The 26806-nt window shown below is 36.3% G+C and overlaps 1 protein-coding gene across 1 annotated transcript in view; it reads left to right on the top strand.

Annotated features, from left to right (window-relative positions):
- The first annotated feature begins 18693 nt into the window (after nt 1–18693).
- The window catches only part of LOC142337705 (uncharacterized), a 63699-nt gene continuing 55586 nt past the window's right edge, over nt 18694–26806 (top strand). Inside the window, exons 1-2 of the mRNA XM_075387153.1 lie at nt 18694–18809; nt 19221–20193. Of these exons, the coding sequence (XP_075243268.1) occupies nt 19960–20193 (234 nt within the window). The 5' untranslated portion in view covers nt 18694–18809; nt 19221–19959. The remainder of the gene's footprint in view (nt 18810–19220; nt 20194–26806) is intronic.

Consider the following 26806-nt stretch of genomic DNA (forward strand, 5'->3'; position numbering starts at 1 on the left):
GGATATGTTTAACTTTCACGATACGGAAGCGCCTACTGCTTAAAAGCATTTGGGCGGCCATGGGACAAGCACGGAACAAAAAGTAGTGACAATTTCAATAAGTAGACTTTATTTCAGAATTGATGTACAAACTTGAGACTTCACAATTTCGCAGATGCCTCGGAAGCAACGTTTACAGTGGCATATCTGCAAGATCAAGAGTGCTTGAAACTGACCTACGTGATAGGGAAATCAGGCACACGACAGTTCAAAAGTTAGAACTTCAAGCAGCAGTATATTGAGTTCGCCTCAGGAGGCAGATATTGAGAGCTTGATGTGAAACTTGACAGAATCTACCATTGGACTGATTCAACTATAGTGTTACCATGGCTACAATCACGACACAAGAAACAAGTATATGTTGCCAACAGAATAGCAGAAATTTTGGAAAGCTCTTAAATGGACCAATGGAGACGTGCTAAAGGCGTCGAAAACCCTGCAGATATTTGCACAAGAGGAATGATCATTGAAGGAATTAAGTACTCCGAGGTGGTTAAATGTGCCGGCTTGGTTCCAGAAGGATGAATAAAGATGAGCAAGGCTGTGGTCTCAAGAGAACGAAGTCAAACCCGAGCAAGCTATCAGTGCTGTAGCAACAGAAAGCATAGCCAAGCGATCATTTGACTGGAACCACTACAGCAGTTTCAATGGAATCAGAAACTTTACTGCCTACTGGATGCAATTTAGGACGAAGCCAAAGGGACCTCTCAAACTCGACGAGATCTACCCAGCAGAGCAAATATTGATTCGATTTGTTCGAACCGAAAGCTTCCTGAACGTTTCAAAGTCGATAACAAGCAGCAAAAAAATCTTTTAAACGTTGAATACAGCCAAAAAGTCATCCTTAACAGAGAAATATGGCACAACTCGGGAGAAAACAGACTGAAGCTTTCAAACCTTGATTACAATTCCAAACACCCAATGTTGTTAACAGCGAAGCATCCAGTGTTACAACTTCTGCTGGAGACAGCACATCAAGATATCCTACATGAGGGCACAGAATACGTAACAGACAAGATTCAACAAGAACACTGGATCATCGGATTGCGAACTTCATGACGAACAATTAAGTGCAGACACCGGATCGCCAAACCAATCCACCCACCCACGGTGAACGCACCAGGAGAACGACTTGATGAACATGTGCTCCCATTCACCCATGCCGGAATTGATTAGTTTGGGCCCCTTGCAGTCAAGTTCCTACTACATAACTTTTAAAAGATGATGCTGCTTCTTCACTCGTCTAACAAGAGGAGCACTAAGCAGTACACATCGAAGTTGCACAATCATTGGACACCGAGTCATGTCTAGTTGAACCTACCCGACTCATTGCAAGACGTGGCTACCCAATTACCATCACCAGCGACAATTTCACAAACTTCCTTGGAGCAGCCAAGGAACTGAAGGCGTTTGGTCGAATGGGACAAAATGTGAGATTGAACGAGACTTAACATAGAAAAATGTCGTTTGAAATTTGAAGTTTAAACCCCCAAACTTTGGTGGAATCTGGGAAAGATTAGTTCAGAGTTGCAAGAAATTCATGGAATCTTTGACAACCGAATCCTCACCGACGAAGTATTCAGTGCGAAAATGTGTCTTTTAGAGGAAACTCTCAACGCAAGACCCCTGACAGCAGTCAGTGACGACCCAGAAGATTTATGGTGAAGCATATGCCGACATGATCAGGAAAATATGGATTCGTGAATATCAGCCGCATTAGAACCAGAGACCGAAGTCGTCGAAAGAACAGGTGCACAAACGGAAAAAAGGGGGATTTGTTTGTATGGTAGATGATCCAATGAAACAATACCAACACAAAAAAGAACGAATCGTCCAAGTCTTCAAAGGCGACAATGACGTTGTACCACCAGCGAGAGTTAAAATGATACTTGGCGAATTCAACACATCGGTAGTAGTGACTTTAATACCAGTATTTTTTAAGGTGTTTTCGAGATCGAAAACAGGGCCGGCGATGTTGGCGCCACTTTGTGTCATAATCAAGAGCCATCAGACAGAAAGAATTAACTTTGAAACCAGCAAAAATTGTTCACACCCCCTCCCTGATTTTCGTGAAGGGAAAACCTGAGCATCAAGCTGCCTTAGCACAATCAACTACAGGACGACTTAAAAAGCACAAAACTAAAGCTACAAAAAAGATAACAAAACAGCAAGCACCACATGCCCGAATAGCCAAAAAATTAACGGCAGAAACAACGAAATAAAACTGCAAGACCTAAACGAAATACAAAAAACCCGCTAAAAAGGCAACAAAATAGCAGGCATAGTGTACCTGAAAAAACAAGAGGATGACAACAATTTTTTTTCTCATTCAGACCTCTGCAAAATTTACAAAATAAAAAGAAAAGGAGATCAAGCAGTTGAGTCTTTAAGAGAGCTGATAGTTAATCTTAAGTTTTAATTCCAAAAGAATGTTAATTTGTTATCTTGGAGCCAATTCAAATCATAAACAAGAACAATCAGAAAGCAAGAACTAACCTCAAAACTGGAAAAACTTAGAATTTGTCAGAACTCAGAAACAAAAATATTACTGAAAATTTTTACAACTTGGGGCGCCAAAGTTGCCAAACCCTCCAATTTTTTTTTGAAAGCTTGAGCAACCGACAGTCCTAACACCTGGTTAGGGTAACCTCTAAGCTACCCATGGCCCCCACGAACACTCTTTCGTCAGACCTCCAAGTCTGGCTATTAAAATTTATTTGGTGCAAAGTGCATTTTTCATATATTTCCTGTTCACACCTAAATTTCCATTCATGTTAATTAGGTGAATTCTTAGAAATCTATTTGTGGTCAAATGCGCCAAAAAATATTCAGGCATCTAGTTCTACGTAATAACCATCCGTGCTTATGTCAACAAAAGCAAACATTGCAGTAACTTGACATTTACAGTAGAAATATTGACCTAAACCTCTCTATTTGATTAACCAATCAGGAATGATTTATGATGATGTTATAGATAGTTTCTACCTTATTAGTTAACTTAACCCGTTTGTTCTGACACTGACATTGTATCATATTCAGAACCATCAAAAACTGTTGCCAAGTGCGGTTGCCTCTCAGAATAAACTGTAATTTGATTCTTCATCAACTTTTGTCTTTTATGCTAAGTTTTCGCTACATCTTAAATCTTGCAAGTTTTAATATAGATGAATTTTTTTGACAAGAAGTTAACAACAGTACTAGCAATTGGCTGAAGCCTCTTAAACTTCACCACGAGATTATATATTGGTTATCACTAATGATATTCTTAACTTCAATCAACAAATAAATTACAGTCCTTTATTACAGTCCCGAGCAACTGATCGTTTCGACAAGATTGTTATTCAATTTGAAATCAGTGAAGAACCAGGCCGGTGTAGAGCGCCAGAACCAGGCTGTGATATTTCGGTTCCGCTGAGATGCTTGAGCAGCTGCAACATGTTAATTGTGGATTACTTACCTAATTTTTTCTCATTAACGTTGTTAAAAGTTCGCAGCCAAGATTTGTTTCTTTTTTGTAACCAATATCAAATATATCTCAAATATTTTACATTTTTTCAGTGTTTCTCTTTACCACAAATAAATGATTAACTGAATTCAAACGAAGATAATGTCTCGAGAGTTTTAACACTATTTTAAGAACATTCTGCAATGATTTTGAGGTTTTTTAATGATGAGATTATTTTTCTTGCAAATGCTGCAAGATAGCTATTTTATTGGCTGGTTTTGCAATATAACCTTTTTTTGCAATATTCTGACAGAATCATGCAAGATAAACATCTGGTCTCGACTCTGGCTAGCAGAGGCTGGAAAGAGATCTGGAAAGAGACTGTGGCTGAAAAGAGAAGCTAGCAGGGGATTTTATAGTTCCGTAACGCAGTTCCGTCAAGTTCTGTCACCTTTTGGGCAGCTCTTATGAGTTTGAAAACGTTTTCAGGTATATGTATTGGTAGAGCCAACTTTAAACAAAAAAACTCTTTTTTTTATTTTCGTGTATCAAATTGTATTTTGTCAATTTTCTCTCGATCTGAATTGAACAAAAATTCTTACGTTAAATCATGCGATTTTGGTTAATTTCGTTCCAGTTTGTTCATCTGCCAAGCATTTTTTTGTGGTTCTCTAGCACACAAAACAATTGAACAACCTAAAATTTCAATCGATTTTGCGTTTTCTGGATTTTAGTGTTAAAACTATGTCCACAGTTTTCACAATTTACTGACAATTGTCAACTATGCAAAATATTTAGACAAAACGTGGAAATAAAATACGAATATTGAGGGAAAGATAAAAGTATATATTTTTTCACGCGTTTTCAAGGATAAACGTAACACATTTCCTCAACTTTTTACATGTAATTAGCTTTAAACGTTGTTGTCCGACTTTTAATTGTATTTACTTGAGACCCAATTCAATGAATTATGTTTCTGAATATAGATATGCGCAACCACAAAACTGCAAATTGTCCTCTTAACCTGCGATTAGTATCCAGGGGGATATTTTGTAAATTAATCACCATTTGGGTTTTCTTTCATTTCGGTCCAATTTTCTTCTTAGTTAATTGGAAAGAGTTAATTGGCCGACAAAATCGAGTATGCACACTAATTTCTTTGGACATTGGCCACGTAATGATAGCTGAGAATCAAGAGTAGCAACAATTTGTTGTTAAATTTGTAATTTTCCGTCTTTTTGTGAAAATTTTTCTTCCAAAAGTCAACTAGGTGTTTCCAAAGGTGTTTTGATAGGTTGTAATTATTTAAATTTATGTTTATTGACAAGAAAATAGTTTATTTCGAAGATGTTAACAAGTTAAATAATTTAGTTTTTTGTATGCTCTTAAAATTTTTTCTTAAATAATATTGTGCCCTCAGTGATCAACAACATATTTCAATTTAATCGTAGTTTTTTAGAAATTTTTTTGAATACCAGAAATTGCTGCCAGTCAGAAAGAAGGCGCGACCAAAATTTTAAATTTTTTCCAGGCCATTGACTTGGGTCGCACGGCACCCACTGTCCGCGACCGAAATTGTTCTGGCCATCACCTGCCTTAGGTCGCGGACCTCATCCTGGGATCTTACTTTTCCTTTCTGTCAATGCTCTTTCTATCCTCCGTATAGAAGTTAAAATGTACATTTGGTCTGACTGTCAGGTTAACGATTTTGACAATCAAATAGACTTCAGTCCTGTGGACTGGATAAACAACAATTGCGTCATCCTGTTTTGTGGACGGTATTCAAAAACGTGTAAAAAATTGTTGAAAAAATCTATTCGAACATTTATTCAATCATTCGATCGTGGGCTCATAGATCAGCGTTAAATCTCGAAAAACAGCAAAAAGTCGGAGGACTTAAGTTACAATTGAGCCCCTTAGCTAGCTTCATTACAATCAAGAGTTTTAGCTTGCCGATATTGATGCAAAAGCACAATTTTGAGGTGAAAAGGACAAATTGAGAGCACTTTCAGACCAACATGGTGCACCTTTGCGCTTTGCTTTCCTGTTACATTTTTCAGAAACCTGGTTTGACCTGATTTCGGTCACATTTCATCGCAATATAGTGCAACAAGGCGGCTCAGCAATGTGCGAAGGCACATAAGGTTCCGACCCCGCTCATCCACAATTTTGGCATAATTGTCTACCAAGTGAGGAACAGATAGAAAACCCAAAAATTATTTTTTGGAATCCCAAAAAACCCAAAAAAGCCCAAGTATTTTTCAAAAAAATTGTGTATGAACGATAAGATAGCCTCCAAAGCAAATAACTCAGTAGAGTAAAAATTGAAGCATTAAATTGCTGTGATATGCCAATATTAAGAAAGCGAGTCAAGACGAACAGCAAAATCAAACAGCAACAACAACAACAACAAACATTAATTACATCAAAAACTTTTTGTCCGCTTTAAAAAACACAAATTAATAACAAAGTTAACATATCGTCAGATGAACCTAAAACTAAACAAAATAACTTATAAATAACCAGAAAAGATATGGACCGGTTCATATAAAGGCTTAGTAACAATTAGACAAAAAAGAAAAAAAACAGTAAAGTTAAAAAATTTGCTTATCTTTTTAAAACAAATAACTTCAAAGTGAATAAAACCATTAGAAATCAAGTAAAATATCCCAAAGTGTTAAGATTACCAATGTTTCTATCGAAGGGCATTAGGACCTGTACTTATTCATTTCTTTAAGCGGCTAAAAAGAACAACAAAGAAACAACAAACAAAAATTCATTTGAAACTTGCCAGAAAACGCTGTCAAAACCGTCAAGCCATATTTCTGCCCTCAAAATAAATTCGTTTGCGCCTTGTTCAAACTCCGATAATGTAGTATTTGGCCATTTATTAGTGAGACTAGCTATTAAGTAGATAAAAAAGAGAAAAGGGCAAAAGTATCTAATATTTTTGATTTTTTTTTTCGAAATAAAATTATATCCAAAGTCATGAAAAACATTAATTACAAAATGAAATTTTTAAATAAGGTCATTTATTCATCCAAAGAAATTCGTTGACCTGCAATTTTCCAGAATAATTCTTGAGAATAATTCTTTAAAAAGAACGTCAAACATGACAAAAATCAAAATAATTTACTTTTTTGTGAAAAACCGGTGTCAAAGTCAGTAAGGTCAAAGCGCATTCTTTAAAAAAAAATAGATTTTGGGACATCAATCCTATTTGACACCTTCCCTTGTCACCCATAATGTCATATTTGATCTGTAATTAACGAGATTAGGTACCAAAAAGAAAAATAAAAAGAACAAACTTGCGAAGTTAAAAAGTTTTTTTTAGTTTTGGAAAACTGTTGTTTTCAAAGTCATGAAAGCCATCAGCTATCTACTAAAATCAGAAAACCGGCTCGTCTATCGTTCCATAAAAAGAAAGTGAAACCTATCACTATACAGGAAATTTCATACAACTGAAATGACAAAGTAAAAGAGACAGTTAAAGACAAAATTAAAAAATTCAATTATTTTTTTGAAGAAAGAAGTGTCGAGGCCGTTAAAAGGAAATCTATATCTTTAAGGATTCTAATATGTTCAATTGTGTTTCTTTTTTAACGCTAATAATGTGATCTGAGAACTGTCAGAAATGCGATAATGTGACTAGAAAACGTGAAAAACTGGCAAATTTCTAAAAATAAAAAAAATCTGAAATCTAGTAGTATCAAAGCCAGAAAACAATAACTTCAAGCTTAAAAATGTAATTGAAGATAAATTTCAAATCAGTAGAATGAAGAAGCAATCTTTTTTTGCTGACACTAAGCTGCAAGTTGACAAAATTAAGAAAAAAAATGGAGGAAAAGTTCGTTAAGCCATTATTTATTTAAAAATCAATTATTTTTAAAAGTCGAATTGATCATAAACTTTTAAGTAAAAAACTAAATGCATTAGCTTAGGAAGCCAATTGAACCTATCAGTCTTGAGCTTTCATTTGATATGTTCTGTTCTTTATTAATAAAAAAAGGTCTTTTTCAAAAAAAAAAGACCGACTGATTGCAATCCGAATTCTTTTTGGATTGTAACGGTCCAAGATTGGCCCAAAATTAGCCCTGCTGATGATCATTGTCCGTTAGAAACTATTGATTTCTCGAATACTGTAGTTATAGATAATTTTTTAGTTGAAAACTCAAAAAAAAAATTTGCATTTTTATAATAAACGAGTAAAGCTAGCAAAAAACGGCAAAGTTTTAATTACAGAGCACTCTCAGCGGAAGTTGAAGTAGGAATAGCCCTCTTCTGAGTCCACAAAGATTGTATTAGTGTTGTTTGGGGATGTAGTGCCGGCAAATTTTATCAAAGTGGATTAAAGTAGCTTATTTCGTGCTGTTTTTGATGAAAAAAGCTGAATTTTGAAATATTTATCCAGAGTTTTTGACCAAAAAACTTAAATCAGAAAAATTAACATGGCTTGTTTTTCCTTAAAAATAAAATCAACGACACTATGCTTAAAAATTTTAACAAATTTTAGCAAAATTGACGTAAAATTAGACAAAATTTCGGAAAATGTGAATAAAACAACGTGAATTCACTCTAAATTTTTCAGAAGTTTAAACATCGATAACTCCCTGAAGAAAACGAAAATTGAAAAAAATCTTTTTAATTCCATATTCTACGCTACGAGCTTTCTAATGATACCAGTATCAACTCTCTACGATGAATATATCGATCGGCGAAAATTGACTGAACAAAAAAAACCCAGTTGAGTATATAGTTCCTCCCCCCTTGTGATACATATGAATACATATATATACATATATATATATATATATATATATATATATAAATATATATATATATATATATATATATATATATATATATAAATATATATATATATATATATATATATCGAAATCTGTATGTGTACTTAATTATCAATCTATCCTCTATTTTATATTCATATCATAAATATATCATAACTAAGGTTATGACTTTTTATTATTCACGTATAAATATGTTCCCGCTAGTCTACTAAATTATTTCATAGTTTGTTCACAGTATTTTATTATAAGTAATCATATCTCATTTATCATTCTGAATTCAAGTTGCTCTGCAAATGCTTTTAATATACGAAAGCCAAATTCTAGCTTGGATTTGCTCCGCAATTCCAATAAGTAAAATTAGTAACGCACACTAATTTTCGTATTCGCTCTGCGATTCCGATATACTTTTGAGATAGTGTATTTGCAACACTATTACAACTCTGTTTGCTAAGCTCAAATATAACATGGCGCAGTCAGAACTAAAAGACAGTGGCAAATCTCCACTCGGAATTCAACCCTTCTGGGAAAAGGCAACCCTCGAGACCCCACTTCGATGGGAATATTGGAGGAAGCAGCTCAAACTTGCAATCCTTGCTCGTGAAGGAATTGAAGTGGATCTACTATTAGCCGATCCCCCAGAAAATGGTATTCCGCCTCCTGAACCAGCTTATGAAGACGCAGTTGAAAACCCGACAGCACAATCGGAGCGAGACCAACGCACCCGTATTGAACAGGCAAAAACAGCATGAAAGAAAAATTGTCAACTTATTGTAGCGGTAGGCATACTATGCGGAGATAAACCGTGGAAACTCTGCGACCAAAAAGCATCGTTATTGATGTACTTGAGTCTGGGAACAGAAGAGCGGCGGGTATTCAATTCAAAAAATTCGACTGTTAATCTGGTTGAAATTTCAACAAGAAATCTTTGAGATGATTTGAACACAACCTTCACCTGAATTCATAACATCACTTTCGATCGATATCTCTTTCTTACACGGAAACAGCAAAAGGGAGAACCAATTGAAAAATTTTATGGTCATCTCAAAGAACTTATAGAGAATTGTGATTTAGGAGAAAAAGGGGATGCTATCATCAGAGACGTTTTTATCGCAAACATGCAGAATGAGGATATCCAAAAAGAACTTCTGAAAGAAACGGTAGAACCTGACAAAGCATTGGCAATAGCAATCAACATCGAAATGGGTACCCTCAATCAACCCAAAATGAATGCAAACAAAACTGAGCTCAATTCAACCGTTAATCAAATGCAGCGGATGCGCATCGCGAATGCTACCCCTTTCTCTACTATGAACACTACTGCACGGAAGAAGCCCACAACTTGTCATTTTTGTGGAATGAACTCGACTTCTGAGCATCGCAATAGATGTCCTGCTCGTGGAAAGAAATGCAATAATTGTGGTATTGAAAATCATTTCGCAAAAGTCTGTCGAAAACCTAAAGACCCCAATTCGTACCCAAAACCTAGGCCACGGGTTAAAAATGTCGAAAAAGATGACCAAGCTGAAGACGTCAATCAAATTTCGGTTGATTTTGATCTCGATTTGGAATCGAACTATTCATCAGATGAAGATAATTGCGTGGCTGCAGTATCTTCGACGGAATTCACAACTTCTGTGGAAGCGATCAATCTCCCTGTAACGTTCGGAAATACAGCAACGAATGTCTTGGTGGATTTGGGCAGCGTATGCACAATAATAAACGAATCATTGGCAGCTTCAATTGTTTCCCAAGACTCAAATTCCAAGTGGATACGCGAGGCGAATCCCAAACAATTGAAAACTTTCTCCAACGAGCCTATTCATACGCTAGGCATTCTTCAAACTTCAATTCGAAGCAACAATTGGTACGCGAATCCAATAGAAATTCAAGTCGTGACGGATGGTCACCACCCACTGTTGGATAGAGATTTGTTTCCTGCTTTCGGACTCTCAATTCAACAGGCAAATAATCAAACGACAATTAACCAGGTAGAACAAGAATACTGTCCAATCAAAAAACAGATTGCAACTGATTTTCCTGATTTAATCTCCAGAATCGGTAAGTCCAAAGTACATATCGTTCGTTCATAATTTCATAAAAATTACGATTTGACGAATTGAAAAACCTTTCTGAACAAGGACATATTGAAAAATTACCAGAATGTTCCTATAAAAATTTTATTTCCCCTGTCGTAAAAACAGTCAAGAAGGACAAATCCGTAAAGTTAGCTCTCGATTCGAAAATTTTGAACAATTCAATACATAAAAATAAATATCAAATGCCAAATATAGATAGCCTTATCGATCAGATTTTACAGCACATTAATGACTCTATTCAGGGCGAAAACGTTTACTTCTCAACGATTGACTTAAAATACGCATATAGTCAATTAAACTTGCACCCGGATACCGCACGTTATTGTAATTTCAACATCATTTGTGGCGACGCAACAGGTACGTATCGTTTTAAAACAGGATTTTATGGTCTTACAGATATGACGGCAGAGTTTCAAAAGGCGATGGATTACACATTGGTTGGTTTGTCTAACACATACTGTTTTCTTGACGATATAATTGTAGTTAGCAAAGGTAGTAAGGAATCGCACCTCAAATACGTTTACAATTGTCTGAAAAAACTCGAGGCCGATAATCTCAGAATTAACTTAAGCAAATGTCACTTCGCAAAGCAGCAGATATATTGGCTTGGCTTCACATTTTCACAAAGTGGTGTTAAACCTATAGAGTGTGAAACAGTAGCAATTGCGGAAATCAAAGCTCCAAAAACATTGAAACAATTACGGTCATTCTTAGGTAGTGTCCATCATTTAAGTAAATTTATTCCTAATCTTGCCAAAATATACCACCCTCTTCGGCCGTTATTAAAGAAAAGCGAAAAATTTATCTGGAATGAAAATCATCAAACACATTTCGAGCATATCAAAAGTGTCACTGCGAATGCTACAGAAAATACTCATTTTAACCCGACACTGGAAACGCGAATCAAATGCGACGCATCTCGCCAAGGTTTAGGCGCTGCGCTTGAGCAATTAGATTTTGAAGGGTGGAAAACGGTAGCTTTTGCATCTCGATTTCTTAATAGCAATGAAGAACGTTATAGTATAAATCAACTGGAATTGCTTGGGGTGGTTTGGGCTATTGAATATCTTAAATATTATCTTTTTGGGAAAAATTTTACTTTCTTGACAGATCATAGAGCACTTCTTTCAGTCTTAAAATCTCACCGTTCCAATAAATCTTATAATAGTAGATTAACAAGATGTATCGATCGTCTGTTACCCTTTGATTTTAATATAGAGCATATTTCTGGCACTAGTTGGGTTTAGTTGATTATAATTCGCGCCAACCAAATCAAAATGCAAAAAGCATCACTCAATATGATGAGGAATTTATGGTAGCAACAATTTCCCGCATTCGCGACGCAATTACATCTTTTTTTAGTCATTCAAATAAAATTCCTTTCCATAAGCGGCACACAAACAGTAAATACAAATTACAAGTAAACAAGACGCGCGTCCACTCTTGCAAAACTGCTAAAAGTAGCACGCATAATTCAAATGCCTCAAATAATTCACTCACTACTCGAGCACAAGTAAATAATTACAATCGAAAATTCATTTCTCGCTTTGATTGCCACGCAAATCACTTGCTCAAATCTGATACTATACTCGCATCGCGAATTCAGTCACAAAATTCTCATTGTAACTCAGTAGCAAATTCAAAACAACAAATACTCCATATCAGAATGTCAGTAACTGAGGCATCACAAAGTAATCCACCCACTTTGCCACAAACTCCAAGAGTGACATTCCGCACCCAATCTACCCCAATACCAACTACAAGTGCCTGGCCCAGTAACACCAAAGCCTCATCATCACCCGAAGAATACGACATCGAGCTATCCCGGGAGGAGATCTTTGAGAATAATCTCAATCAGTTATTCACAAAATCATTTCTGGCAGTTCTCACCAGCAAGGACGCAATGCTGAAAAAGATTCGAGACTGTGTCATCCAGGATGATGAGGCCCGTTGCAAAGAAGTTAGCCCGTACATCCACTCCTTTTGGAAGGATCTGCACGTCAAATCCGGCTGTCTTTGTGTGGATCAACGTGTGGCCATCCCGAATTCCATCAAGGAGGCGGTGCTCGAATCAATTCAAATGACGCACCCTGGTAGTTGGGGAATGATCTCCCTCTCTCAATACGCATCGTGGTCATACATGCATAGGGAAATTTTAGCAAAGACTTCCGATTGCGCCCCATGTACAGAGATTGGTAAGAATTTAAAACCTATCATACCAAAATCTAAATGGCATCCACACAAAGCTTGTCAAGAACCTAACGAAGAAATACCAATTGATTTTGGGAGTCCGATAATTAACGATAAAGATAAAGATATTTACTTCTTAACATATATTGATCATTTTTCCAAGTACCCGACAGTTAGATTATTTGACAACGCTAATGGGGTAAATGTAGTAAAATTCCTCGGTGATAACGCATATACTCACGGAATCCCGAGAACAATACGTTTAGGCCAAGCAACTTGTCTTGTAGGTAAACAAGTTACGAACTACTGTAATGAAAATAATATTAACATTCTCGACGCTCCGGTTGGTGATCATAGAGCTATTGGATTGGTAGAGCGAATGATACAAACAAAAGAAAGACGTTTATCTTGCATGAAAGCTGAAAATAAAGATACGTTTTCAACATCTAAAGCGATTAAACAAATAGTTTCTGATTTACGACTAACTAAACAGAAAACAACAAAGATAACACCGTTTGATGCTCATTTCGGCCGTCCTGCAAATACTCCCTTAAGGAACATTAGCACACTTCCATCGAGTCTAAATTTAACTTATGAAAAAATTATTAATCACTATTTAGATGCTGAAACAGTTCCTGCGGATGACTTCCTGGATGAAGCTGGGTGGCTCAGTATTGACAGAAGTGATACGGAAATTGAAAAATACATGTGTCAGGCATCATTAGACGCGGGTCCGCGCTATCGTGACTCGGACAACAAGGAATCCCGTTTCATAACAAACCCGCAACTCACGGACCTCATACCGCGAACGGAACAGTCTCTTAAGGTCAAGCTAGCACGGAAACTCCCGAATAAAAAGAGAGCAAAGAGACAGTTGGCAGGCCTGTATGAAGTCCTCAAACCGGGATCTTTCGTGACGAAGTCGTCACCCACAACAACGATTATCAATGAGCCCGGACGATCCCCAGTAAAAGTTCGAGACAGTGATCTGGCTAAATTCAGAACAAAAGCCGAAAGATCGACAATTTGTGGATATATGCGCAACGACGTCCCGCGCCATATGAAAAAACGACGGAGTCCAAAATTGCAAAACATAGCAACGATCTCAAAAAGCAAAAGAGGGGCGAAATAAAGATCAGGCACCGTCAACGTGACACTACTTCGGTAGTTTCATCGGTAAACTCAAATGTCTCACGTGCAATGACAGTACGAGAGCCAACAAAACCACAGGTCAAACGCCGTCGTAACATCATCTCAGATGACTTTAACGAGAATGCAACAGATCTCGAACAACCAGTGATCTCAATTGTACCGGCTCCACCTGCACCCAATTCACAAGCTCCGCAAACATCACTCATACCCCCTGCACATGAAGACCCTGCACATGAAGATCAAACCGAAGGCCGCAAGCGTAAACGACCTCAACTCTATGGTTTCACCGATGCGGATATCTCCCCAACAAGTTCTTTGGCCTCTTCAAGCTCAGCGAAACCAAAGAAGCGTAAAAATAAGAAAGATTAGAAAACTTCTGCGACTGAAAATTCGGTAGTAGCTCATTCAAGATGCCGAACAGTCAAGAATCCCGTCACCACCCCGACCCGTTTCACCATCTGATCCCGGAACTAGATACTATGAATATAAGCAAGAACGAGAACTGTCAGTGTGGGATGCGGAGAATGAAATATAATGAGAAATTAAAACTTTGCAAACTCTGATTAACTACAATTTCATCATTTATTTATGTATTTGCCCTGCATTTCCAATTTGCAATGCGTATACCAAACTTAATTTATTTCATTTCCTGTTTCATTCCAATTTCTAATTAGTTCATGTATTCGCTCCCCGAATCCACTCAAATATGTATGTGCAATTAACTTTATGCTTCTCAACTTGTTCGTTTACACATTTTCACTTTACAATGTATCTGTTTTTCAAATCCAACTTTATTCTGATTTTCCAATTTAATGTGCTGTAATTGTCACTTCAATTCCTCATTACAATAATTCATTACATATGCTTTGCATATACACAAGTTTAATCTTATTGTCCTTTATATTTAGCATTTGCGACGCCTCTCCAGCCTATTTTATGTTGTGTTTCAATCTCTTAATTCTTTGTGTTGTTTTTTTTTAAAAATTGTAAATTTATTTCAATTTTTCTGTCAGGGGGGAAATGTGATACATATGAATAGCTATATATATATATATATATATATATATATATATATATATATATATATATATATATATGTATATGTATATATATATATATATATATATATATATATATATATATCGAAATCTGTATGTGTACTTAATTATCAATCTATCCTCTATTTTATATTCATATCATAAATATATCATAACGAAGGTTATGACTTTTTATTATTCACGTATAAATATGTTCCCGCTAGTCTACTAAATTATTTCATAGTTTGTTCACAGTATTTTATTATAAGTAATCATAATCTCATTTATCATTCTGAATTCAAGTTGCTCTGCAATCGCTTCTAATTTACGCAAGCCAAATTCTAGCTTGGATTTGCTCCGCAATTCCAATAAGTAAAATTAGTAACGCACACTAATTTTCGTATTCGCTCCGCGATTCCGATATACTTTTGAGATAGTGTATTTGCAACACTATTACAACTCTGTTTGCTAAGCTCAAACATAAAACCCCTCAAGAGGGGTCGGAACAATTAAGAACTTGTACGTATTGAAATTATCAGAGGTATATGCAATTCTTAATCAAATTCAAATTACTTGTACTGAAACCTGCAAGTTTACTTATCATTGTAATTTTTAATTTAAAGATAAAATAAATTTTGCGAAGAAATGCAGCAAGGTTATTTAGTTAAGTTTATCAACGTTATAAACAATTGCCCTCAAACGAATGGCGATTGGTTAGCTTCAACGATAGCTAGTTACAGTTAAGGCAGGCTAGCTTTAGCTTAATTGAGAAGGGGGTAAGTGAGTTTGAATAGAGGAGAGGCGTGAGCGCGAGTAGGGGGCAGCGTGCGGAAATACGGGTGGATCCAGTTGGAATGGCTGGAGTGGGCAGGGAACTGTTGGGGATAGAAATGGTGGTGGTTGCTGGCGGTGTTGAAGTGGTGACGAGGAAACGCGTCTGACGTGTGTGTGTGTGTGTGTGTGTGTGTGTTTGTTTGCGTGCGTGCGTGTGTGTGTGTGTGTGCGTGTGTGTGTGTGTGTGTGTGTGTGTGTGTGTGTGTGTGTGTGTGTGTGTACGTATGTATGTATGTAAGTATGTATGTGGGGGGGGGTTAAGTGGGAGGGGCAACAAACTCCGTGAACTGCACGCCGGACCATGTTTCTTGAACAGTTTCAGGAATCTCATAGTTAGAGAGTAGTGTGTAATAAGGCTCCAAGCGAACTTTGTGCCCTCGGGGTCTCACATGATTATACCGTTTTTGAGGACAAAAATTTTAACAGTCAAGCAAAAAAGATCAGAGGGAAAGACGGCAGAAAGAGAAGTTGCATTTAAAAATTAGCCAGAACAATATAATTGCTACAAGCTTTTCTCAAGACCAATTACCTAAGAAAACAATTTTATTAAAAAATTGCAAAGAACGCATATTTTTCTAATCTTTTTGCTAATTGTTGACATTAAAGTGTCATCCGCTTACAAACAGTTAACCGGGTTGACCAAAAGTTGGAAATTTATGGACCATTGAATTCAAAATTCGACAAGGAGCCTCGAAAATGTGTTCCGACATAATGTTCCGACCCCGCTAATTCCCATTTTCGACTTAAGTGGCTACCAAATGAAAAGAAAGAAATTTTTCAAAAAAATGCATATCGTTCAGCAAACCGCAAAACCAATAAACTTCTTGTTAACAGGACTCTAATCTCGAACACACTCAGCGGAGAGTAAGCTATCTGTGCTTTTCTACCGGCTCAGTACAATTGCTTTTAAATGAAAATTTTCGTCTCGGAATAGTTTAGTTCTCGAAGATTGCTTTGAAAAGCTATCATCTTGTTTGATACACCAGTCACCATTTTTTTTAAAAAAAAGTACCAACATCCTCAAGCGAGTCTTTTTAAAGGGATGTTTTTTCGATTGATTCAGATTGTTTCAGAAAAAATTGAAATGTGTTCGTGAGACAGAAAACAGGTACAATACTAACTTTTCCTCACTCCACTCAAAATGTTTATTCAACAAAAAAACTCTCCCTTGGTTTTTTGTCAGAATTTACCACCTCTCGGCGAGTGTGGGGGGGAGGCTGGAGACTGGGTGGGTTAGTTGAAGATAGCGGTTCTACTTTCTTCATTTAACCCTCATTCTGGGCCTCCCCGGAAGATGTATGGAATCTCAGCTTAATCCTAAAAAGCTACGAACTGGAGCCACACATCTTCCTTGGGCAACAATGCACGCTAACCATCTGCACTCTAGATGGAAGGTGTAATTGTTGCTCTCCACTATGAAAAAGTAAAAATCGCTTTCCAGGGGAATCAAACTTTCCATGAATGAATTATTTTGATTTCTTCTACACTTAATTCCCTGAACCGCTGTACTAGGGGGGGTCGCGCTCAGAAACAGAAAAGATTGTTTTTGAGACTTGCAACCCGGTGCAAAATGCATTCCACTCAACTTTTGGAACTTCGAAATTTTTGATTACTTTTCCATTTTTTTTTCAACATTTTCAATTTTTCATTGATGGGGCTCACCTGGGCTGATGACAACGACTAAAACAGCAGTGTTACTTCCCAACTAACATCCAAACACAAACCATTCCCATCAAAATATCAGAAAATTGACAAAATTTGCCAAAAAAATGTGTCTTACGGGACACGCAAACGTGGGAGGACATTCGGGTGTTACTGGGTTGCAAACCCAGTAACACCCCCCCCCCCTCCCCCACTTTGGTGTCTAATCTGTGCATAAAGTGTCAATGACAATATTTAACTTATTTTGACATTCGTTTCTCCTGCAACTCTTTGTCTCTTATTCAGTCCTTTTGATGTGAGTGTTCACACACCAAACCATATGTGTGGTATTCATTCACTCGAGGCATGAACTGAAGCACGTGAAAAGAGAACTAAAAATCATGGACAGAGAGTGATAAATTAGCTCAGGAGTGACGGTTGTTTACTCTTTCTACCCTTTGGCCCCCGGGCAAACAATGCTTATATAATTCTAATTATAGGGAACAAACAAAGCAGAGTAAACAATGTAGGGAATAGGAAACGAGTTGAACAACTTCCGCTGACAGAGAAAAGCTTCTCTGTTCACTTTCATTTTGCTATAATTTCAATATAGTTGGTCGTTCCAGTTCTTAAGCCCCGCTTCCGTGATTTTGTCAACGCAACTCGGTGTAAACTGTTTCAGTGGTTGAATTGGTTGTCAGTTTAGTTGGAATAACGTGAAAGTTTCAGACGCAAAAAAGTGGCCATATTCATCAAAAAAGAGCAAAGCTGCCCATAAAAAGAAGTCTGAAATGTGGGGAATAATAGAATAAGGGCAGCTGAGAACAGGCCGATGTGGCCTACTGCTGTTCCGATGCGATGAACGCCGGAACCAAAATTATTATTATTAATAACCACATAAGTGGACGATGGACAAGTAGCAGGTAGAAATAAGAAAATTTAATCAAGAAAAAAATTAAATATTGCACAATTTGTGTTAGTATCTTGTGAAACAGCCTTTGGACTGTTTTATGTACATTTAAAGCAAGTCTTCGGGGTCGTGGTTTGCAACGCAGGTCGCCGTAACCCTTTAAATTAAAAATTTTTCTGACAGCATTAAAGCTTTAAAGAAGGTGATTTTTAGTCAAGAATTGAATTTAATTGTTGTGTCACTGCTCGTTTGACAATTTTGCTGTTAACGGCAGAAAAGTTTAAAACGACTACTTTCTAAAGCAATCGAAAGACTCTTCTAATTAACACGAATCATGGATATCATGGAATTTTGTCAGCAAAGTTACAAAAGCATAAATACTAAAAAAAATACTAAAACTGTGTAATAGTATTTTTATTGAATTTTCCTCCGAGATTGTGATGATAATTCTCAGCTGCATATTATGCTTAGATTTCATTGGCTGATAATTCTTTCCACTTTAGTGCTAAAAATTGAAGCTTTTTGTACAACTTGACGAAACTAGATCAGTACTAGTAGCTGCGTACAATTCATACAGCTCAAAATATACGTTTCACACCAGACGAAACAAGAATACTGTACGAATTATTGTTTTCATGTATCGCATTACAAGAGTTGGTGAGATAATCTCTATTTTGTAATAAACTCGGACTAACTTTGCTCAAAGCGTTTTGAGACTTCTGTATTAATTATAACTTCAAAAAATTTATTAATAAAATAGCAATTACAAAGATTAATTACCAATTCATATTAACCAAATCGCATTTGCAATTTACAAGAATTTATTCAACCGATTTGTAATTTGGGTCACATTTGACTTGAAACTTATTGTGCAGTATTAGCTGAACAGAGTAGTTTACAATTTAGCGAATTATAAACACTTTCAAATCTGATTCGATTGTGTGGCTGATTATAATTAGCTTGAAAGGTAAACAGGGGGGCATTTGATCAAATTGTTCTGCTTTCGTTCCTTAGTAGTCACAGTATCAAATCGCTTTGTAATTACTAAACCAACTTGGTTAAATTTAGTTATAACTGTTGGCCAGTTATTTGATATCTCAAGTTTACTTACTGTAATTGGCTCGTTTCAAGTCATGGCTATTCTTTGAAAGATTAAATAGAAACAAGGGCGCAGTTTTGATTTCTGGTTATTTAAGTTTGAAAGTTACAATCATTATAACCAGTACTGGTAACTGTAACTTATTTACCTAATCTTGGTTGCCCATGTTTACTTGCCGTCGCCTTTATTAATAGTTATAGAACTTTGATATAACTTATTTAACGGTCACTTTGACATCAACTCAACAGTTCCTGAATCAATCCATAATCGAGTTATGATTTATAACCAATAGTAACAGCTGAACATAACTCAGTTAGGTTTGTTGCAATAACGAGAGATGATTCCACTTATTTATTAACCAAGAGAAATGTCATAACTAACGAGTTATTACTGAATAGCGATAATGTACTATTTTGATCTGTTCAACTCAAAAGTTTACGGAACTATGAAACTTGAATTATTTCTCAATGTCGTTTCGGTTCAAACATAACTAAGATATACTCCTAAGTTATCAGCTTTTTCAAATTTCAGACATTATTTTTGTCATTACTGGTTTAATTGGTCTAATTATTTGAATCAAGTTATTTATCAAGCAACCAAGAGTATTCAAATATTATCAGTCAACTCTAAAGCCTTATAGCTTGCTTTATCCTGGTGGAATTGATTAAAATAAAAGTTTTATTGCTATTATTACAATTATCTCAATTAATGGATTACAAGCTTGAGAAGTGTTTGAAGATTGCGGCCCTGTCAGTTGGTATAACCCTAATTGTGTACTTAATTCTGGGTTCTGTTCTCATTTTTACTATATATGGAGGCACCAAAACGGTCATGGAAAAAGCGGACTTTCAAGCATTGATGAACGACTTCACAACTCAACTTTCCGGATGCTACGATACATTTGTGATGTCTGATTCCGCCGAGTATCGAGAGAAACAAGAGGTTAGACATGTTTTTTCCTTGAAAATTTTCCACTTGACGATTTGGATATTTTCTGTTTGTGCCCCCTTCTCCTCCCGTCCCCCCCCCCCCCCCACCCAGTACATTTTGCGCCCCCAGCGCTACAGAGCACGTGCCATTACATAGTAAGTCACTATGTAAAAATAGCACGTGCGTCTGAGGGTGCAAGTAATATGCGCCCACTAAGCTGGGAGGGGGGGGGGGGGGTGCACAAACGGAAGAGATCCGACGATTTTCTAAGGGCCGCGAAACAAAGTGGAACGAGGCCCCCATTGGTGCCATTTCAAGGATGGCATTTTTCTGGATCGAGTCCTAGAAGAGAACTAAAATAGAATGGCGGCGTTAAAAGTTACCTGTTTTCACGTTCTCCAAAATGTGTACAGGCCAAGTTGCTTTAAAAAAAACGGGGCATTGGAATAGATAAGCAAAAAATAAGTTATTCTTTACAATCATCTTTTGTTTAATGAAATAAAATTATTTTCTCAGATAGAAAATGAAAGCAGTTTTCCAGCTGAGTCTGGGTAATAATAGGTCCTGGTGTGCTCACTGTTTGAAGATTAAACATCATGGTCCCTGGTAAACGTAAAACAGACATTTTCCTCATTATCGCTAAAAACTTCAATCTCCATCGTCGTAATCTCAAACTAAATAAGCTTATAAAGATCCTTTATAAGTAACCATGGGAATATGCTCGTTGATGCTAATCTCCCCTTTTTGATAAAAAAAATGGTATTTATTTTAAACGTGCAGCCAATCACACCTTTAGTTTTTATTTCATTGTTATCGGCAATAAACGAATTTCAAATAATTGTTACTCTCGTTTTTTTTGTTTTCCTTTTATCTTTTACCTGAAAATTCAACAAAACCAAAAATTTTGAATGTAAAAGATAAATCGAGATTTCATTACACGTTTCAGTTGATCTTTATGGTTCCATCTGGCTATGTTTTGGGAGAGACTTTCACCACACTAGCCTTGGCCGTTGAGCGACCCAGGTTAACTATTTGCTGTTAATTGAAAGGACTGGTATGTTTTACTTAGTACCATTTTTTTCACGTTCTACATTACCAGTGTCTGCCGGTACCAAAAAAACTAGTTGCAACGAATATGGCTGGCACTTCTTCTCATCTTTTGACGCCCAATGTGGAAAACGCTAAAAAAAGAAGTCCAAGTAATTCCCACACGGCAGTTAAAAAGCCGAATCTGAAAAAAAAATGCAGATAAATAAATAAAAAACTAATCGAGTTGACTTTTGAAGCAGAATTTGCGTTTTCAGCGGTGTTCGCTGTCTCTACTTTAATCGTGTTGAAATGTTGTTGTTGTTGCTGTCCAATTAAATTTGCGTCCGTTTTTCAATATGTTTTTAATGGAAAACATTGTTTTTGGTGAAAACATTGCGTGATGCACCGATGCAATGAATGAGCTTAATTGTTTGAACCTTCTGGGTGCACATAATTCTGAAATTGTTGTAGTTTTGGAATTTAATGGCTTTATTCCTGAATCTGAAATTTCATAACCCAGTCCTTTTATCTTTTCTTTAGCGAAATGACACGTGTAGATTCATCCGTAGATTTTCGTCGTCAAAAGCTATGCGGCACGCGTATACTTCCATTAGATGTTCGGACTGTGATCCTTAAGTAACAGTGATTGAATTATCAAGAGAACAGTGTTGACTATTTAATGAAGAAAAGGTGCAGTGCTTTGCTCTTTGAAATTCGACAGGCATATTTGTAAATCCGTAAAAAGAATTCAGTAAGTGCCTCTACAATCAATGCCGACAATGTTAAACTTGCAATGTGTTACTGTTTCTGGATCTAGTTTAGGTTGACTATACGCGTACTTCACATTAAAATGTGCTGAACCTTTCCTGTCTTGGATTTGCTGGATTTGCGTTTCCAATATTGTCCATTAATGATTCGATTTTCGACATTTAATATTCGTTCTTGTGTACGGCTTTGTTTAACACTTTTTAGTGCTTTTTTTTACTTATCCCTTTTTACGGTAATCAATTTTCCGATATTACCATCCGATATAAGTTAAGTTAATTCGGAGTTTTGGTATTTGTCTACCTTTTTTGGTGTGTTACCGTAGACTTTCGGTTGAATGCGGATCTCACAGTATTACGTTTTGATTTTCCCAAACGGGCAACCAGTTTTGGTAAGTTTTTGGTAATATAAACTTTTATGGGACATATGTCAGAAATGTTCAAAACGGACTTACTGTTGTTTGGTTTCTGTACGAGATGGAGAACGGTATTCGGGAAAAAGTCTCTGCCGATTAGAGGTTTATGACCATAGGGTCCCACAAGAACTTTCCACTCTTCCGCTTTCCAGCCTTTACGCTAAATTGGCCAATTTAATGATCCTTGTTGTTTATTGTTATTTATTGTTATTGGCTCGGCTGCAAATGTTTTCAGTTCCACTTTTTTCTGTCCATTCCAATGAGCTTCGGGGCATGATTTGAGTATCGCGTTTGGTAACGACTCGTTTACAACTGTTGATGGACTCCCTAAACTGGACAGTACTCTGTAAGTACACTTCCCAGTGTCAGTTGTAGGATTTTGGTTCAATCAGAGAACTAATACCTGATAATTCGTATACCTCGTTTATCGAATTTTTTGGACTGAAATTTATTTATGATGGTCGGGTGTTACTTTTACACACTCGAGTAGAGTGATTTCTTAGGTTACCCTTGGGGCAAGTTTAGCCAATTGCGGTGCAAAGTGATCTGTGGCCTTTATCAAATATTAGGCCTCTATTTCAAAAGTTTTTTTGATTAGATAATTATTGGTTACTTTGTCGTTCAGTTGGTACTGTCTTTTAAAGAAGTTTGCGCTGTATCCCTATTTTTCATGTCGAAAATAAATGCGTCTGTAAATGCGTCTTGTTCTTTTTCTGGGAGATCCGGGTTGAAATTTTCAGTGATTTGTAATAGCACCGTAAAACTGGTCTGTTGTCTCAACTTTTCCTTGTTTTCGGCTCCACATAGTAAAGTTGTCGATGGTAATGTTTCTTTGCTTGATGAATATTTTTTCTAATAGATTCTAAAGATGCTTCACTTCTATGCTTTCGATGTTCATGTGTGGATCTTGTCTATTCAAATCTTTGCGGCCTTCTTCTTTACCGATACTTAAAATTAGTAAAGAGCTGGCTTTTTGATCTGCTACTTTGCAGACTTTATTGTTAGACGGTCGGACATAATCCCCAATTCCCGTTTTTTTCGATACCTGTTTTCCTAATTTGTTCTTTGTTGCGTATTTCTTGTCCTTCTTTCTCTTTCAAAATTGGGGGCCCGGTCAATAATTAGTTGTTCATAAATTGGTTCTGCAGGAAATTGTACAGATGTTTGCATTGATCTGAGAGGGTTAGATAGGTCAATGTTTTCCTTTGAAGGTAATGCGAGTTTCGCTTGTGATTTTCATTTTTCCCATTGTGTTAGAGGTTCTTGTGTTTTTTCGCCCAATATGCTCTATTCCCAATGGTGTCCTGGCGCCATGTCAGCTAATCCTAACTCACGTATCTGAGCCTTGGGTTCTTCTACTGGTAGACTATACTAGTAGGATAAAAGTGATGCGATGCATACAATCAATTGAATGCTTGTTTTGACACTGACACGAGAAACGTATGAGAATGACGTTCTGTATATAGGCAGACTAAAGAGGAATGTTTAGCCTTCAACATAGCTGTGAAATAGTACCAGGTCGAATGCAATGAACTATATAATTTTATACGATCATCAAAGGCAGCACTATGAATATAGGGTAACGCGAGGATCTAATATTTGATGTATGATGAGTGTAACACATCACTGTAATTCAGCACTTGTCTTGTTATATTTTATTCTTCATTTAACAAATTGCTTTCGGTTTATCCAACTTTTGCCGTTTTTTCTGCATTTTGGTTGAAATCGCTTTGACTTTTCTCTGCTGGTTACAGTCTTCACTCATTCTGCTCAAAGTATTGTTAAACATCAGTTGACTAGCAAATCAATCTGAATTAAGCAGGCCTAACATCGAAAACAGTCAAAAACAATAACGGACTAAACCCATCAATCATTCGTTTCAGTTGCCTGAAAAATATATCTTTAACTGTCGAATAACAAGAAAACCTGATTGCCACCCGGATTCATTTGTTTATTTTTTCTTGTCTGAAAATCAGAGAAAATCGGTCAATTTCAAGAAGATCCATTTGACGTTTCCTCTTTCATTAATTTCTTGTCTTCAATTCAATGCATTACCAATTTAAGCTTTTTTGAAGTTCTGGTTCTTTTACAATTTTTATCGCGTCATGCAAGATTAACGTTGCAACTTTCTTTGCAACGTACACTACTAGGCGCTCGCTTGTTTCCCTTTTTACTTTAATTTAACAAAAGCTGAAACATAAATAGACATTTATGCCAATCGAAATCGCTAAGTCGCCAAAAACCATTTTTGAGACTAAACGTATAAGTTACGTGACTTGCTTGAAATAATTGGCTACTTCCACCTTAAAGCTCTTTGCGGCTTGAGGATTTGAGCCAAGAACTAGAAGTGACATCGAGTCACGGGACCTTGACTGAAATTGATCTTTTGGTTGAGAACTTTGGCACTAAATCTTCATAATTGTTGATCAAGAAAATTTGCATTTGATTCTCACTGTTATCATACTTGATCGCATGAGTTTCCCTTTAGACTCTTATGCGGATGCATAGCGTGGTGATCGGCGCTATCAGGACATTAGGCAGTTGGAAATTTTCAAATTACATTTCTTAAGTCCCAAAATTTTAAATATTATGAATTTCATTTCGCCGGGCTGCTGTTGACATTTTTTCGACAGAAACCTAATTTCTGGGCCTGTTGCACTTAAAATACTCTAAGTTAAAGTAGGTAAACAATATGTGTTTATTCCGACAACAGATATAAACAATAACAGTTTATTCCGTTGCTTTGATTAACTCGTTGTTTGCTTGATTACTTTGATAAACTATTTTAGCGATCAGCAGGCCTTTGTTTTAAATTCAATGCGATCGCTTATTGCTCCGACACACTTCAGTTGAAGTACAACTATATATTCAACTGTTTTTTTTGTTCAGTCAATTTTGGCCGATCGGTATATTCATTGTAGATTTAGACAGCCCGTACAGCGTAGAATGTAGAATTTTAAAAAAATGAACTTCGTTTTTTCCAGGCAGTTATCGTGGTTTAAAGTTTTGTAAAAATTAGAATGATATCCGTTGGCTTTGTACGCTTTCTTGGATGTTTGCTCAATTTTTCCTCAATTTTGATAAAGGTTTTTAAATTCGTCAACCATTAGTCTTATTGGGTTTGCCTAAAAACACAAAGTAGGGATGATGGGCTGAATCGTAGGCTGAAACACAAAGTAGGCTGAATCGTTTGATGGGACAACTTTAGCTCAAGGTTTGCTGAATTGTTCAAAATTTAGCCTTTTTAAATCAAAAATGACTCAAATATGTTTCTTTATCCCCCTTTTTCACATTTCAGGAAGTAGGGACCTAACAACTGCTAAAACGTTATTAGGTTAACTCAAAACTGTTTTAGTTTCACCTCCACTGCCTCCAGTGTTCTGGAATAAAATTCTTTCCGGTTAATTCAAACATGCATTATCCAAAATGCATCATTTAATTTTAATATTTTGAAATTTTTGTTGCCAAAATTTCTATATCGGTTCCAATTGGAACAGTTACTTGTTGTTTTTGAATGCGCAGCAAAATTCAAGGGTAGTTGTGTTCAAATCGTGGTTTTTGACAATCAAAAATTGTTATGAATCTATTGAAGTGATATCTCTTTTAAAAATTTGTCTAGCATTTTTTGTTTTTGTCTTTCAGAACAGAAGAGTTTTGATTCAAAGGCCAATTTTTGTCAGCGCATTTTCCTGTAAAAATGAGGCCCCACTATCCCATTATGTTTTCAGAAGAATTTTCATTGTTTTTATGGCTTCCACAAAGTGTTTTAGAAAAATTGAATTACGTTCTTGTCTTATGCCAGCATTTGTTGTTCTTTTTTGCAGTCTCATGACTGAGTATCCTAAATAAAAGATCCTGTTGGCTTCCATAAATAGTGTGGATGAACCTCCGTGCTGCTCTCAATTGAGTACCTAATTTCTCTTATTTCTTTGATTAAATTTGTTTAAAGAAAATCGGAGTAATCTTTTCATCGTCACCACATTTGTCAAAATTCTGTCAACCTGTTGCTTGGTGTCAGTAAACACAGATTTGTTTGGTCTAGAAAATTAAATATTAATAAGTCGGGTGGTTGTGTTTTTCAATTAGTTGTCTCTTAGCTCCGACAACATGGGATTTCATTAAGTTTTTTAGACGCTCGGACAAATGCCCTTTTGAAGTTGTTTTTTGTTTTCGTGTCATATTATCAACTTAATAACATGTCCCTTTGCTTTGAACAAGCAATTGAACTTATAAGATGTTTTTATTCAATAGCGTATGGTTTTTACTGCTTCGAAAAGATTTTGTTCCAAAATAGAATGAAACTTTAATTTTTTTGCCTGTTTCTGTGGTTCTGTTTATAATCGTATCATTCTGCTGGTTATTCTTGATTATAACAATTCGTAATGGCTTCCTCTTAAGAAAACTTGGACATTTTCT

Source organism: Convolutriloba macropyga, chromosome 4 (assembly GCF_964194025.1).
Source record: "Convolutriloba macropyga chromosome 4, txConMacr16.3, whole genome shotgun sequence".
NCBI lineage: Eukaryota > Metazoa > Xenacoelomorpha > Acoela > Convolutidae > Convolutriloba > Convolutriloba macropyga.